The 17,126-nt window shown below is 33.2% G+C and overlaps 1 protein-coding gene across 1 annotated transcript in view; it reads right to left on the bottom strand.

Moving 5' to 3' along the window:
- CFAP47 (cilia and flagella associated protein 47) overlaps window positions 1-17,126 on the bottom strand; it is a 431,032-nt gene that overhangs the window by 99,984 nt on the left and 313,922 nt on the right. The window contains 2 exon segments of the mRNA XM_082377789.1: window positions 4,442-4,519; window positions 14,973-15,264. Coding sequence (XP_082233915.1) covers window positions 4,442-4,519; window positions 14,973-15,264 — 370 coding nt within the window.

Raw genomic sequence — 17,126 nt, 5'->3', positions numbered from 1 at the left:
ATAACTAGAACACAGATTCTCACACTGCAAGTCTAATGCCCTGTCCCTGCAGCTTGACTCCTTTACTAAAGTCCTACATCTAATTTTATACATATATAGATTTGTAAACTAGTACCTTACTCTCCAGCGCTACACTATGATATATAATAATGCTAATCCACCCGCCCCCATTTTTTTTTAAACTATCACAGTCAGAGGACCCAGGAAAATGTTTCAGCTAAGATTTTTTTCTCAAGAGTTTAATCTTGATTTGGCTTCAGTGACATTTGATTACTTCCTAGTAAAAGAGAAAAGGAACACTGCAACTCTTATACATGTATCAGCGTTGTAGAAGGATGGCTTCTGAGATCACAATTCACCTATACTCTTGTCTCATTTTTGGTTACTCGACCTAATTAGATGTGTAGACAAGAATGAGCTTCAAACTGAAAACCTGGCAGGTTAAGATTCTTCGCTGACAGGAAGACCCTTTTTTTTTTTTTTTTTTTTTTTAAACTCCTGCCTAGTTTCTGTCACCAGTTTTGAAAGAAAGATAATGAAAATAACAGTGAAACTACTAAAAACAAAATGAAGTATTTAGCTATCTATAGCCTAGTATGGAACTCATTCTAAGGAAGAAAAATTGTAGGAAAACAAAAATGTTTCCTTGGAGGAATGAAATGGATGTGAACATCTTTTTCCAATGTAAAAAAAGTAGTGTCAATGGCTAGAGTCCTTGTCTTGGTATGTATGTATGTACGTATTTATGTATGTATCTATCCATCCATCCATCTGTCCATCTATCGATGCATCCACCCACCCGCCCACCCATCCATTTTTATTAAGGGATTTCATAAATGCAAAGGAACTTAAAATTTCAGAAAGAAGTTAATATGAGGAGTATTTGCAGAAATTATTTTTATCCATGTCCTTTTGTCATATATAGAGCAAAATGTTGGTAAAGTCAGGCTGTGACTGGATGATGCATAGACCAGCTTACCATGGACTGAAGCAGCAGCATTCACATTTGAGGAATATATACTAGTCTTACCAGCTATCACTTGGTTTCCCTTTAATGCCTAGCACTTAACTGAATTGAACTGAATGCACTGTCACATTACTTGGCAAACTGGACGATACAAGTTTAGAACCTCTCCACTCAGTCAATTCACCTGAGATCATGTAGATGTAGAAAGACTTAGTTTTAAGGATACAAATGCTTTATATGGTATATGAGATTTTCCCTAGAAGCAATTTTTACAATATGGTCAATGAATCCCAAAGTCTCTAAAAATGTCGATAGCAGTGTAAGAAACAGAGATCCCATTTCTGTTGTACCCTTACTGTTTATGCTCCCCAAATCATCAGGGATATCCATAACACTAATATTATAACATATAAGAATACCAGAGCAAATAACAAATTTCTTGAAAATAAACAAACCCCTCTGGAGATTTTATTATATACAGAAGCAGAGAATATATTTGGAACTGTCAACCCACTGCACAGCCAGGGTTGTCCATTGCTAGTTGAAAAATAAAGCAAAGATGGCATTAAATTTGAAAACCATTTGAAGACAGCAAGAACAATATAAATTATAATTAAGAAAGTATGCTTAGGGACTTCCCTGATGGTCCAGTGGCTAAGACTCTGCTCTCCCAATGCAGGGGGCCCGGGTTCGATCCCTGGTCAGGGAACTAGATCCCATATGCCGCAACTAAGAGTTCACATGCCTCAACTAAAGATCCCACATGCTGCAACTAATGATCCCACATGCTGCAGCTAAAGATTCCGCATGCCGTACCTAAAGATCCCGCATGCCACGACGAAGACCCTGCACATGGCAATGAAGATCCCACATGCTGAACTAAGACCTGGCGCAGCCAAATAAATAAATAAATATTAAAAAATAAATAAATATCTATGTACCAAACGGCATTGCCTTAAAATATACAAAGCAAAATTTAAAAAAAAGAAAGTACATTTATAATTTTTCAAATTTGAAAATTTTTAAATGGAACACAAAATGTTGGTCTCTGTGTTGCATAGAAATTACATTACATATAATTGCTAACTGGATTATTTAGTTAGTTTTTAATTTGAAAATATCTTAAAAATCATTTGCTGCAGAATAAAGAACCAGGAGTTTAAAAAGAAACAAACAAACAAAAAATAAGCAGTCATTTCAATATATAAGTAGTCCAAAATTAGTAAACAAAGATGAAAATTTTATAAACTAATGCAATAAGATTGTTGACTTTGGTAAAAGAAACAATAATTTCCATAATTCCCATACTCTATGTTTAGAGTGAATGATTCCCTGCCATTTTATTAATTTATTTACCTCTTGACCACCTTTACCCATTATTTGTATTATTTAAATAAAAGTACTGCCACTGGAAACTTTATGTTTTTTTCATGGAAAAATGAACTTTATTAATATTTATAAATACTGTGCTCAAAAATATTGAGGAAATAAGTGGTTATGGATAAGAAGATTAAATATTGTAAAGATGTAGTTCTTCCCAAATTTGTCTATAGGTTTAATGTAATTTCAATCAAATGTTTACTGGGACTTTTCAGAACTTGTTAAAAAGTTGTTCTAAATTTTTTTCCAGAAGGATAAATAGATGATAAAAGGAAAGAAATGATTTAAATGATAATGAGAAAATAGAAATAAAATAAGAAAACATAAACCTGTAGGATTTAAACCATATGGCACTGGAACAAGACCGGAAATACAGATCTATGTAACAGAGTACAGATGATTGAATATAGGATGTCACATTGCAAAAATAAATAACAACAGAATAATAATTATTATTCAATTAAAAGATGGAAATCTTGCTAATTAAGGGGGAATCAAATTAGATTGTAATTACAGAGCAAAAAAGCAAAATCTGGATGAATTAAAGGAACAAATGAAAAAGATACCTACCTACCTATAACTCTTTCCCCATTATAAACAAAGGAGAAGGAAAAAAAGAAAATAGAGGTGAAGTTTCAATTGATTCAAATGTAGAAAGGCTTTGAAAGTGCAGAATCAATGGAAAAAATGAAAAAAAAAGAAAATGTCTCATATATTTAATGGATAAGTAAAATTAAAATATAAGCAGACATATAAATAGTTACTACAAATACAACAAAGTTGTTATTTGGCATTGAGGTGATTTCCAATTTTTTGCTGTTATAAATAATTCAATATCAAACATCTCTGTGGATAAATAATCCATCTTTTGATTATTTCTTGTAAAGATCTCACCGGAATTGGAATTACTGGGTCCAAAACGTGATAATGTCTAAGTTTCTTTATATACATTACACAAAGTGCTTTTCAGAAATTATGTAGTGATTTATACTCCACTAATCAGTGTTTGTTCCAATTTCATCACAGTTTAATTGAAACAGAAAAATTTTTTTAAAAAGGAAAAAGAAAACTTAGCTGGCTATCATTTAAATCAAGATCTATTTGAATATTAGGGACTTTGAACATATTTTCAGTCATTATTTGGACAGCGGTACTTCCTCTTTTGTGAACTGCAGTTCATACTCCTTTTAATACATTGCAAAGAAAGAGAAAACAAAGATGTTGAAATCAGACATATGGTAGTTCGGCTTTGCCAGTAAGCAACTGTTTTGATTTTGTGTAAGTTAATTTTTCTGAATTGCAATCTCCTTGATTCAATAATAATAATAATAACACCTATACAATGGAGTTGTTGTGAGTATCAAATGAAATAAATTAATGAGGTTCAGGATGCTAATAAAAATGACTATAGTAAATATAAACGAAAGTCATGAACCCACTTATATTGGAATGTTAGTAGTAGTTACTGATTTTAGTTATTATTTTTGTAATAATTATGTTAAGATAATTTGTATTTTATATGTACAATAATTATTATGATTAGTTTTTTGTAATGAAAAGTATTTTAAGCAAATTCATATTTTGTGAGCTTTAGATTTCTAAGCAAATTCATTATTTCTTATGCCTTAGATTTTTTTTTTCCTATTCATCAATATGCAGCTGGGATTACTAATACATGTACACCCTATAATACATTTTCAGGGAATTGTCAGCTTTGCAAAGATGGAATTATTTTCATAAGTGCGAGCAGCTTTAGCACACTAGGTATTTTTAATTTTCCAAAATCTTCTTTGACTCACACAGTTATGTATTAAGTGGCATGACATTCAACCATTCACAATCTCAGAGATAAGATTTTTTGCAAGTTGTATTCATGCGATAAGGAATGAAAAAAAAAAGTGAAGATATAATGACTATATGTAAAGGTTATACTCTCCATGTTTTTCTATCAACTTACTAAAATTTGTGTCAAAATTTTTAACTTGTACATTTAATTTTCATTAAATATTTATTAAGACAACAAGACATATATTTCATCATCTCTGAAATGCGATAGCATATAGAATGACAGAAGATAAGGCAGAAATACTGTACCTTTTGTGTGACTCAGACCACTAAGCTTGAAGCTGTCCCGGTATGGAGCCAGGACAAGACGCTTGTGCTTCTCCTGACCTAATCAAAAAAAAATATATAAAGAGATATTACACTTCAATGTCACATTCAAGAGGGAAAACATCAGTGGAGATTGAAATAGAATCAAAACTTCCTTCTAATGGGAAATTTCTGAGATGATCATTTTCAAAGTACATTTTAAGATGAGATTTAAATGGCATTTTTGAAGAACACATTCAACACTATTAATGATTTTCTCTATAATACTCAAAATATATAAAATCAACTCATAAATTCTTGGAATTTTAATTTAAACTATTCAAATAAAAGATATTACTGAGAGCCTGTTTGAACCTACCACATAAAAATGGATTGTAGTAGTTAATATTTACACATGCATAAATATACACTTATGCAATGTTAATAATTTAAACTAATATATGCAAAAATCAATCAATTTTTCAAAACGTGCTTATGGGCTACATAACATGTACTTGCTTTTAGTGCTACCATGTATAAAAAGTAAAAATCTCTGTCAGCACAGAAATTTATAATTTTCAGTATATTGAACCAGATATCAGCTGATGCCTTGGAAAGGAATGGGAGTGTCACAACTTCTAAGAAGGGGATTTTTGTAACATATAGTAAAATTGTATATATATTTACCATTTTGCCCATCAATACTACTTGTAGAAATACACCTTAAATATACAAAGGCATTATTTGCGTAGCAGTATTTGTATAGCAAATTATTAGAAATAATGAAAAGATCCATGCACTGGAGACTAGTTGTGTATAAACAATAGTGGAGGAAAAAAACTGAGGTACTAAAAAATCATAAAAATCTATGAGAAAGATGTCTATTAACTATTTTACTAGGATTCCAGACATATAATTAGGTGGAGTTAGCAAGGTGCAAAAGAAATTACACAGTATTCTACCTTTGTGTAAGATAGAGGATGAAACAGAACCATGTGTGTACATATGCATTTATTCATATATACTCATTTTTGCAAAAATAAACACAGTATGGATAAATCAGAATCAAATGATGATGGTCATCTATATGATTGTTTGAGAAAGTGGTGGATGGTTGAGTTATGGGAATGGGATTTCTTTAAGTAGAACATTTTACATAGCTTTGAGTTTTGAACAATACGTGTTTTACAAATTCAAAAATAAATTTAGAAAGTGTGAAAAAGCAAAGCTAAAACTGAATTCAAATTAAAAATTAAAGAATCCATCTTTATATAAATTGACAACAAAACTATACAGAATAAAGAATTAATTAAAGAATATTTTGGCCATAGTTCTCTGACTGTTCTATTGTAGTATAATATATTCCAGGAGGAAAAATCAACTGCAAAGATAGCTTTAGATTTAGTAGTTTTCAGTTCCTTTTTCTTCTCTCTCTCTCTCTCTCTCTTTTTTTGGTAGTTAAGAATATAGTAATTTAGAAAATATAAGGGGTATATAGGTATGATAGAGCAAATGGGTACTGAATTGATGTGTTGGGAGTGAGGTTTTTCACATGGGAGAAGAGAAAGTGAGGTGAATTGAGGAAGAACCCTATGGTGTAGGATCGGAATAGGAGGTATCAGTATGAGATAATTGTTTTTAATAATTATTTTAATAATTATACTTCTTTGTTCTGTCCCCTGAAAGGAATATCCTAGCAGCAATGAGCACGTCTAGTGCCCATATCTTGGACACTGAATACCTTGTCTCTGTATAGCAAACCATTGAAAAATGCCGAATTCTAGTTTTACAGCAAGTTGAGTGCTAGGTGAAACTAGAACATCTTATACTGCCAGAAAGTAACAAAATATTCAAAAACTAACGAAGACGATCAAAAGGACTTAGGGGTTGTCTTGTAAAGGGTCCCACTGGCCAAATTAGGGAGTGTCCAAAAGAATAATAATAAAAATCCACAAAAATGAAGTAGCCCCATTCCTCCTAGGCTCTCCCTCTTACAACTAAAAATTGCCAGACATAACACACAACAGACAAGGATGGGGAGACTCTGAAATATGAAAGAAGAAGGCAGCCTGCTTAGGGACCTTGGGACTTGAGGAACGACATGGTGGTGAGTTTCCAGGTTTCCATACTGCCTCTCATATATACTGGACAAGGCACTGAACAAGTCTCCAACCCAGATCAACTAAGGGGGGCCGAAAACTAAAGGGGAGGGGAGCTGATCTTCTATCTCTTGCTTGGTAGAAACAGGCGGCTCTCCAATTCTCTTGCTGGGGTAGCAGGCTGAGGGAAAGGGTAGCTAGCCAGGGTAGAGTTGAAATATTTATATATAACATGGTCCGACAATGTTCTGTCTAAAATAGACTTCTCCAAATTTAATGACATAGGTAGTTTGAAAGAAAAAGGATGATAAAAGATGTACCATGAAAATGTTAATTTTAAAAAACAAAAATGGTTACATCACTATCATGTAAAGCAAACTTCAGAGAAAAGAAAATTACTAGAGACAAAGAGGGGCAATACATAATTATAAAATATGGATACACCAGGAAGACATATAATACTAATGTGTCTATAACAAATAACAAAGCCTCAACTTATATGAAGCAAAATTCAATAGAGGGGAAAGAAGAAATAAATATACCATTATAGTTGTGTGATTTAATATCCCCCTCTCACCAAGTGATAGGTAAAACTACTAGTCAGAAAATCAGCAAGGATACAGAAGACCCAAATAACAAAATTAACTGAGAATTTGAATGAGATATGTAAAACCCTCCATAAAACAACAGAAGAATACTTATTTGTTTCAAGTCCTATGGGACATTCACCAAGAGAGACCATATACTGGGTCATAAAACAAACCTCAACAAATTGAAAATACTCTAAATCATACAGATTGTGTTCTTTGGACCATAAGGGAATCAGTAATAGAAAGAAATAAAAAAGAAAAAGGTCTGGAACTGTCTTTTCCCAGTCTGCTCTGGCACTACTCTTTTCTTTTTTTTTTTTTTTCCTTTTTGGCCGCATAGTAGGTCATGTGGAACTTCCCCCACCAGGGATGGAACCCATGCCCCTTGCAGTAGAAGCGCAGAGTCTTAACCACTGAACCACCAGGGAAGTCCCTCTGGCACTACTCTTTGAATGAATGTCTTTTCAAAAACCATAAAAATTTGCTATAATTCAAAAATGCGTCAAACAAGTTCAATAGTCTTCAATGCAAGAAGAGAAAGGAAAAGGAGTGAGAGATTATTCTTTTCTATTGCTATAATAGCTATGGATTTGTACAAATATTAGCTCTAGTATTTTTGAATTACTCATAAGAGCCACAAGTTCCTCCTAGAGATCTGGATACAGAGAAATCCAGAGAAGGAAGAGGTAGGTGTCAAAGTCATTTCTGTTAACATCTGGCTTTGTTTTTGTTTTTCCAAACTCAGGGACATAACTCAGAAATATAATGATAATGATAGAAATCAAGGAGCCTCCCCTGAATAAAGAGTGGGCCATCAAACGATACACATGCAGTGGTCAAAGAATCATAGAATCATCAGCTAGAAGCAAGCTCAGAGATTACCTGGTACCTCCCCCAGTGTTAGGAGATACAAAAGCCAAAAAAATAAAAGTTCCTTACCCAAGGTCACACAGCTTGTGTCTTCTGAATTTATATCCCCTCACATTTTTATAAATTAAATGTTCAGTGATTAAATATGATAATGTGATGGGGATTTGAAAACAATAAATGCTGAAATATAAAAGATTAAAAAAATCCATGAATCTGTACTCGTACTTAAAAATAAAAAGAGTTGGGGGGAGGAGAGAAGCAGAGAAAAAGCTTTTTCTTTAATTTAAAAATCTCAGCTAATAAAAAATAGCAAGGATAATGGACATAATAATTGATACTGGTAGCATATCTGAAAGGATACTAAAACCATCAAATGAAGGGTTGTAAGGGAAGAGGTTATTCACATTGTCTCAAATTATCACACACCCCCAAATTATTTATTAGTTATAAAGGGAAAAGATAATCTTTACAATATAAAGATCTGGCAGATACAACCTTAACCAAATGATTAAACTTAGTATCCCCAATAATGGGACTTTGTGCCTCCGGATGTGTTGCAATGAGAAGTACACGATATGTGATATTCTTACAAAATGTTTAATCTGAATTGAATAATGAAGAAACAAAGATAAGATAAATCAAAGTACATCAATGCAGTGTAACATTATGGAGCTGTAAATATATTTAGGTAGTTTTTAATATCATATGACCTCCAAGATATGTAATATGAAATAAAGACAAAGAAGTTTTTGTACAGAAAAAAAAAAAAGAAATCCATAACATGCAATATTCTACAAGACAACTGGCCTGGACTCTCCAAAATACCAATACCATAAAAGACAAAACAAGGTAGAAGGGAATTTTTAGATTAAATGAGATGTAAGAGATTGGAAACCAAATGAAATGAATAATCCTTGACTGAATCCCAGACTGGAAAAAAGAACATTTTTAAAAGTTATAAGGAACATTTTTGGGACAATTGGAGAAGTTTTACTGTGGATATTTAATATTTTAAAAATATTAATGTATCTGGGTTAAATCTTAGTGTATGACAATGGCATTGCAATTATGTTGGAGAAAGTCCTTTTTCTAAGGCCATACATACTTTAGAGACGAAATTATATATCTACAGATAGAGATAGGATATAAAGCAAGTTCCACAAAAGTTAACAATTGATGAAACAGATGAATCTGTATGAAAAATATAGGACTATTCATTGTACTATGATCTTCCGTAGGTGTGACATTTTTCAAAATAAAAAGTTGTGTCTTGTGGGGAGGGGACTAAAGACTAAATGCAAAAAAAAAATTCCTATCGCTTTAATTAAATGGAAGCACATTTTGTTATCTTTAAAATGGGATTTGTGTAAGTTGAACTACTGGGTCATGGGGGAAACATTATAAATTATAGTTAATTCTCTATGGAAAGGAGATAAGCTTTACTGACATTAAATATATGAGGTGATGATGCTATATGTAAATATTTCACAAGTAAATATGCATACATTGAAGTGAATGCTGAAAAATATTTACTAATTGAGGTGTATGATATTAAAATATATTTCAAGACCATTGCGTAAAGAGCAATATTTCTGAAAGTGCTGTCTTCTGACAACCTACATTGGAATAACTTGTGATGGTAGGGTCTTACCCCAGACGTAATGAATCAGAATAACTGTGAACCTGAGAATCTAAATTTTGATAAGTTTCCAATTACTGCTTACTGAATTTTGAAAGCTACTAAGTGAGAAAAAAGGAATTCCAAATATTAAGGCTCCCAAACAGTATCTAAAAATAATTAAAGCAATTATAAGCAAGTTGAGTCTCAGATTACTTGTCTGAAAAGTGGCTGTAACAGTAATTTCACGTCTACTTTTCCATAGTATGAGTGTTAGCTTTTTGTTATGAGCAAAGCAAACTAAGACAAATAATCCAATTAAACTAAGGTATAAATAGACTGTTATATATTTGATACTCCAACTTTCCTGCCCACCAATCTCAAATCTCCCAGTGATGTTTATTAATTCAAATATTTAAATGGTTGACTGTCTGAATTTGGGAGAGATTTTGAGAGCGTGGGACTTTTTCTTACACCTATTTATCTCTCTTATGTATTAAGCTATGCACACCTTGACTGGCAATGTACAATGATCACCACATATTTAACACAAATATTTATTCAACTCTGGAGGTACTTCAGATAAGATTCAGAGGGCCACCAGAGGCAAGATTTTCATAAACTAATTCAAACATGTGAAATCAAATGCACTGGGTATTGCCTCTCCACATCCCGTAAGTGTGATTAACTTATCGTAACTGTGTTATATTGTTTGCTTTATTACTATATTACTAGTGAACACCATGGTCATAATCAACCTGAGTCAACAACAATTCAACATAGTACCTTGTTTATATTTTATCAAACCTCAAAATGGAAGTTGATATTTGTAAAACTAATATGTTAACTGGTATGCATACCTTTATCCCTGCTGTTATTCTGTTTTGCTCTTCAATAAAACTACTAATGTCTGGAAAAGAATCCACTTATACTTAAACATTTGAATCAAATCACTAATATTGTATTTAAATTTGTATTAAGTAAAAGATCAAATAATCTCAAGACTACAGCTACTTTAACAGAAATAATCAAAACAACTACTCTGCATACATCTATTACTGCTTCATTCATTTATGCAACTTTTAGGTATATAACCCACAGTGATATTTCACAAGTAGAATACCACACAAAATCAAAATACAATGTGTATATATTTTTGTGTGTACGTATATCCCACACATGAGGTAGCTTTGAAATGTGCACATGACAGTTTTCAGCACAAAACAGATGCTCAATAAACAGTGACTGAATATTCAACTTCTGCTTTATCAACATACATGCCAACACTGAAATACTCATTTAGTTAGGAGCAAATCTATGAGTTAATATAACCCCTGCCATTAGCAAGCATATAAAGTAGCAGCTGTGGAATACGGTTATATGAACAAGGGCACACACATACATATAATGGAGATGGGTCCTTAAATTCTTAATGTATACACTGGGCCCTAATTTCTAATGTTTCAACTCAGATGCTTGCTTCCCACTCACAGCTACCTTCCCTTTTTCCCCTTTTACTTCCAGCTAAGTAGGAAGGAAACTTAAGAGTAGGGGGCTGGGGTGGAGGGCATAATTACTGACGAGAGAGGGTTGTGGGAATTGAGTCCATGGATACCAGTCGCTGAGGAAGGGTACATGTCCTCGCCGAATAAGGTGGCCAAGATGGGAAATCTGAGCATATGTGAGCTAGGGTCTGATGGCAATGTTAAAAAGAGAAAGGAGAGTCCCGAAGAGCTGAGAAAATGTGAAAGGAGTGGTAGTCAGGGGCATTTCTTGAGGTCCTTTGATAGGATGCAGGGAGGCCTCTTTCCCTGAGATCTGGGGGGAGGAAGCAAAAAGAAGGGCAAGTGCCTTTCTTTAGAGCCTTATCAGTATGGGGCTTTTATTTTTTTATTTATTTTTTAAAATTTATTTTATTGAACTATAGTTGATTTACAATGTTGTGTTAATTTCTGCTGTACAGCACAGTGATTCAGTTATACGTATATATACATTCTTTTTCATATTCTTTTCCATTATGGCTTATCACAGGATATTGAATATACTTCCCTGTGCTATACGGTAGGACCTTGTTGTTTAACCATTCTATATATAATAGTTTGCATCTGTTAATCCAGTATGGGGCTTTTAAAGCACCATCTGTAAGCAGACAACTTAGAAAGACAGTGAGGTGGTCCTGGAGAAGATGAGTTCAAGAACCTGTTCCATCACTTACCCACTGCATGGCTTTAGGAAATTTCTAAGCCTCAGGTTCCACATTGAAAAAACCTCCAAGAGTCATTTTGTAAAGATTGGGTATAGTCACATTTATAGAGCTTAAGTGTGGTACATAGTGGATGCATAACAAATCCTAGTTTTCTATGCTATTTGAAAGCTTTTCTGTAGCATTCTGGTCCTCGTGGGACTCATTAATGGTGTGCTTTGGACACATCTCTAGTATTCTCCAGGTGTTTAGGCCATCTCCTCTCTAGCCTCCCTATCTCATTACTTTTTTAAGTTGGCATAGATTCAGATATGAATAGATCCCTCAAATATAATCTTTTTGATACCTTGCCTTGCATAATGGTCAACTGAAAGAATGTATAGACAACACACAGTAGAATTAAAAAATTAAATAGAATTTAATTAAAGATAATAAATAGATTATTTGAATATCAAAGGGCAATATATCTGGGAGAAGTGATTAAAATGAAAACAGCCAAGATAGCAGAAGAAAAGACGTTAGAGAATTGGGCAATATAAAAGTTTGATGATGAGTTTACAATTCTAAAAATGTTGCCTTCTTGGAAAAACAGTGACTTTTGAAAGATATCTTCATCTGTATATCTTAAATATCTATAAAGTCTGTCTATCTATCTATCTGAAAGAGAGATGAGGAATGCAGGATCTGAAATACTGTGGGATCTCTCACACGCATCAACCACTCTCTTGGGGCTATATTGAGTCTTCCTATCAACCTCCCTAAGGGGATTCTGTGAATTATGTAGCATCTGCAGGAACATTTACATCTTCTTTTGAAAGACAGCAAGGTATTCCATCGTCCTACCATGAAATAATTTTAAGACATTTACAAATACTTAAATGAGAAGGTATTAATGTAGTACTTTCTCTAATGAGTATATTTGGCATATGTGTTAAATATTTTTATTCTTCTTGTCAGTCATATTTCCTTGTGGCCCTTCAACAATTCAGGCCAAATTATGAGGCCAGGTTGCCAAGAAATATGATTACAAGAAGACATGTACATGGTGGCTAGAAAAAAAAAATAGAGTCCACAAAAGAAAGAAGGAGGAGGTTATGACAGAGTGACAGAGAGACTCCATCACCAAGAAAAGGAAAGGAGGAATCTTTTCATAAACTAATGGAGAAAGTGGAAGAGAGAAAGATATCAGAGGTCAGTGTCTTTCTTATTCCCCAGACTCCATGGGTTGAAGGAAGAAGGGGGAGAACCTAAGAGTCTAAACATTCACCCAAGAGAGTGAGTTTACTTAAAAAAGACTGTTTTAAACTACAAAAGACTAATACATTTTTAATTATCAAGCTTACTGTTTTTTTCTGTTACATAGTAGAAAAAATTTTTTACCAATTAAAGAAAATCAAGAAGCCACAAATTATTTCACAATTTATTTTAATGTTAAAATATTGACCTAATATGCTTTTATAACACTCTTATAGCTATGCAGCTGCCTTGAAAATTCCATTCCCTGGAAAGTTCCATTAATCAGCCTTGTGTGTTCCCACACCAGGAATTCTAAGCCCTACAACTGGTACAAAATTTACAAACACATACTTTCTTGGCGCCTACCTAAATTTGTGGTTTCCAATTCCAGCCAAATACAATACCTTTTCTATTTGAATTTTGTCAGTTCCATCTTCCTTTCCCTCCAGCAGTTATTTCAACCCACTGTGCCACTCTTCAAATCTCTTACTGTATCTCCTTTTCTCAGCAGATGAAAATATAAATCCAACTGCTCTTAATTCCAAAGCCCCTCTACTACCTACAATTTACCTACATTGACATTTGTTTTAGCTTACCTCCACCTGTTCAAAAGTAGAAATGACCCTCCTGTTCATAGCTCTTCCTTCTACCTCAACTCTGATACCAGTCCTCCCAGAGCCTTGGCCCACTGGTTAAACCCTATGTCCTTTATAGCTTTAACTCTTTCTCAACCCTGGCTTCTTCCTTCTGCTTATATATATGCTCAAGTCTCTTCCACATTAAAGTACTGACTTCCTTGAGCCTGCAGTCAAGTTTTACTAAACAGCATGTCTCTCCTTCTCATCATAACCAAAGTATTCATAAGGGAATTTTACATGAGATGACATTATGTTCTTAATTTTTCTTATTTCATACCACAAGCATGAAGAGATGATCAGGAAAGATGAGAACTCTAACAGGTAAATGATAGTGTTCAGCTTCAGCATTAATAAAAAATAGAAAATTTGCAATGATGATAAGATACAATTTTCCCACAATGAGACTGCTGGAAATTAAGGAGAATGCTGATACTCAGGGCTTACAAGGTTCAAGAAAATAGGCAGTTATGTCTGTAATATACTCCTGATGGCAGCATGAAGTGCAATAGGATAGCCATTCAGGAGAGTAAATTGGTTATTTATATCAAAACCCTTAACATATGTGTTCCTTTTAGCCCTGAAATTGAACTTTATAAAATGGATCACAGTAGTTGTAATTTTAGTAAAAGTAGTAAAAATAGATGAAAAGTTAAAATTATTAATGTTCAACATTACATTTAAAATGTGTTTCAGAAAACTTATAATGAGTTGATTTTTATTTCAGACCCACATTATTTGGTCATTTAATACAAAGTGATCAAACACTTCACACAATTGAATTTAAAAACATGCATCTTCAATATGACACGAAAAAAGGAACAAGCTTGGTTGGAGCCAAAATTTAATCCAAATATGCTGTCTATTTATATAGAAAAGGGGCAAAGGAAACAAAATTAGAACACTGGAATTTCTATAAACTTTGAGGAATAAACATTGGCATATTTGAGTAATATCATAAGAATTGTACAAATTTACTGATTTACATATTCAGGTTTCCAGATAAAATTAGAAGAACTTGACTTGGTACACAGATTCCTAATTTCTGATCCAGGAGTTTAGAGTTGTGATTTTGGCCATGATACTTCATCTCTTACACGTTATGCTTTTAGAGTTGGATTTAGAGTTGTGATTTAGACTTGTGATTTTGGCCATGATACTTCATCTCTTACATGTATACTTTCTCTTTAATAAAATGATGTTGTTGAACTAACAGATCCCTGAAGTGTCCACTACCTCTAAAATGCTTGGACTCTATAATAGAATAAGTGTGATTAATAATTACAAAATAACATATGTAAAGTAAAAGAAAAACAACTTACCTGTTAGTATGATATCGATTAAAACATCTTCTTTGGTGGGATTTTGGAAAGGTATAAGAACAGATGATTGAAGACGAAGGTATGTGGTCATTCTTTCTATTTCTAGAGGCTGGGGGAATAGTCCTCTTCCAGAGATGTAGAATATCCATTCTTTAAACTGTATAAAGATAAACATCCATAACATATATGTCCTAATTACATACTTTTTATTTGTACCACTTAATAAATATAGTACACATAAAAAATTTGGCAGATAAGTTTTTTGTTAACATTTAACATGCACTGTTTTCATCTTTCCTTCTTTTTCCAAATTCCTTTTGATTTTATTGAAAAAATCAATGTGTTTTTACACTGAAAAAAAGGCAAAAGGCCAATGTTCAAATATTAAACATATTTCAATACACACAAGCTTACTGATAGCAACATAAAAGAGAAAATTTAATGAAAGCCATGCATTTCTGCTCAAGAGTTTTTAAAAAATCAATTTGCCTAACAAACTGGGTACTAAATGCTCTATGAAGTTTCCAAAATATTTATCACAGGAAGGCAAAGAAGGTGAGACACAGATTGCAGTCCCATTAAAAAGAAGTGTATACAACTTATTGCCATATTATTTACACCCATCATCTAGTACAGTGTATGTTTTATCACATGATATGAAAAAATGGCTCAAAAATTATGTGAAGAAGATTCAATGTGGCCATTGTTCTTATCTGTGTTTCATAAGCCTGCAAAGCTCTGCTTGAAAATGTTCCTTTGTATTCATTTAGAATAAAAGTCCCTTGAGACTCTGTTCTACACCGAACACTTTGCTAACGATACCGGTGAATGATGAGGTCATTAACCAAAAACCAGCGAACAATGTCCTGGTTTATCACCTCTCAAACTACATAGATGTTTCCAAGCTTAAGTTCCAATAAAAAGAGGGAAACTTGCTTTAAGATTGTTTCTGAAGTAGGATGGGTGGTGACAGGAAATTCATAAAATGCTGTCTCAAGTAAGTGAGGATGAAAAGGCAAGTTTTATCTGCATATGTCTTCAAATGACTGTATTACTTTTAGTTAGAGAGTCTACAAGCATAAGTTCACTGTATTTTCACTTATGATGTCTGAACTTGATCACACGTAATTGACTGCCTGGAACCAAGTGTCAGAGTTCAATTATAGTAACAACTGTTTTATGTAAATTACTTACTTTTTGGCTATTTTATAAAATAAATCATGGATGACAGAAATTAGGTTAATTTAAACCACTGGAAATAAGCCAAACTACAAAAACAAGAAGGTCATGTTTTCATGTTTGGCCAAGTGGCCTGGAATACTGGAGGTTCTAAGTTAAACCATATCCTACCATTCCTGGACACTAGTATCCAACAATTACGGTAGCATTGCTTAAATTATCCACCTGGGTTCACAGAGGGAAATTAAAAAGTACCCCAGGGAACATATGCATTAAAAAAAAGTAACATTTTTAGTCCATCTTTATCTCAAACTTCTTTGAAAGGAGACAGAGTAAAACCATTAAAGATTCAATTCCAATGTTTCTGAAAGAAGAAACAAGTGGAGGTAAAAGATAGTAGATCTGGCTTGCACACTGAGTAGAGCTCAAGGGCATTTGAGCTTGCTAAGAATCAAGAGAATCTGCCATAGACACAGGCTGCAAGGACCATAGACACATGCTGGGTAATAAAATCACTCTGATTTTATCTCTTTTTCCTTTATTTTCACTGTTCTGACCTTTAGATGCAGTGAGTCCCACATCAAGTATAAATGAAATAAATAATGGCAACTATTTGAAAATAAAAATGAAACGACTGAAAACCAAGAGAAAATCTCAGAACATAATGTTTGATATCAGAGAAGGCCTGTTTATCACATTTGCTGCTTACTATTGTTCCTCTTATGCTGTTATGCAGTAACAATCTCATTGAGAGATTCTGGTAGCATATTATGAGTTTATGATATTCGCAGTTGTGATGCCCTAACCAAATTAATCTCAGGATTCAAAATCTATACAAACAACTTTAGCCTAAAGTTAGATTTTTTACAATGCAGAGTTCTTCACATGGATACAAACTGGAAACAAATGAAACAAATAATAAACAATAGCCATTTC

This window comes from Balaenoptera borealis (genome assembly GCF_965194805.1).
Source record: "Balaenoptera borealis genome assembly, chromosome: X".
Lineage (NCBI taxonomy): Eukaryota > Metazoa > Chordata > Mammalia > Artiodactyla > Balaenopteridae > Balaenoptera > Balaenoptera borealis.
This window is presented reverse-complemented; position numbering and strand designations above follow the sequence as displayed.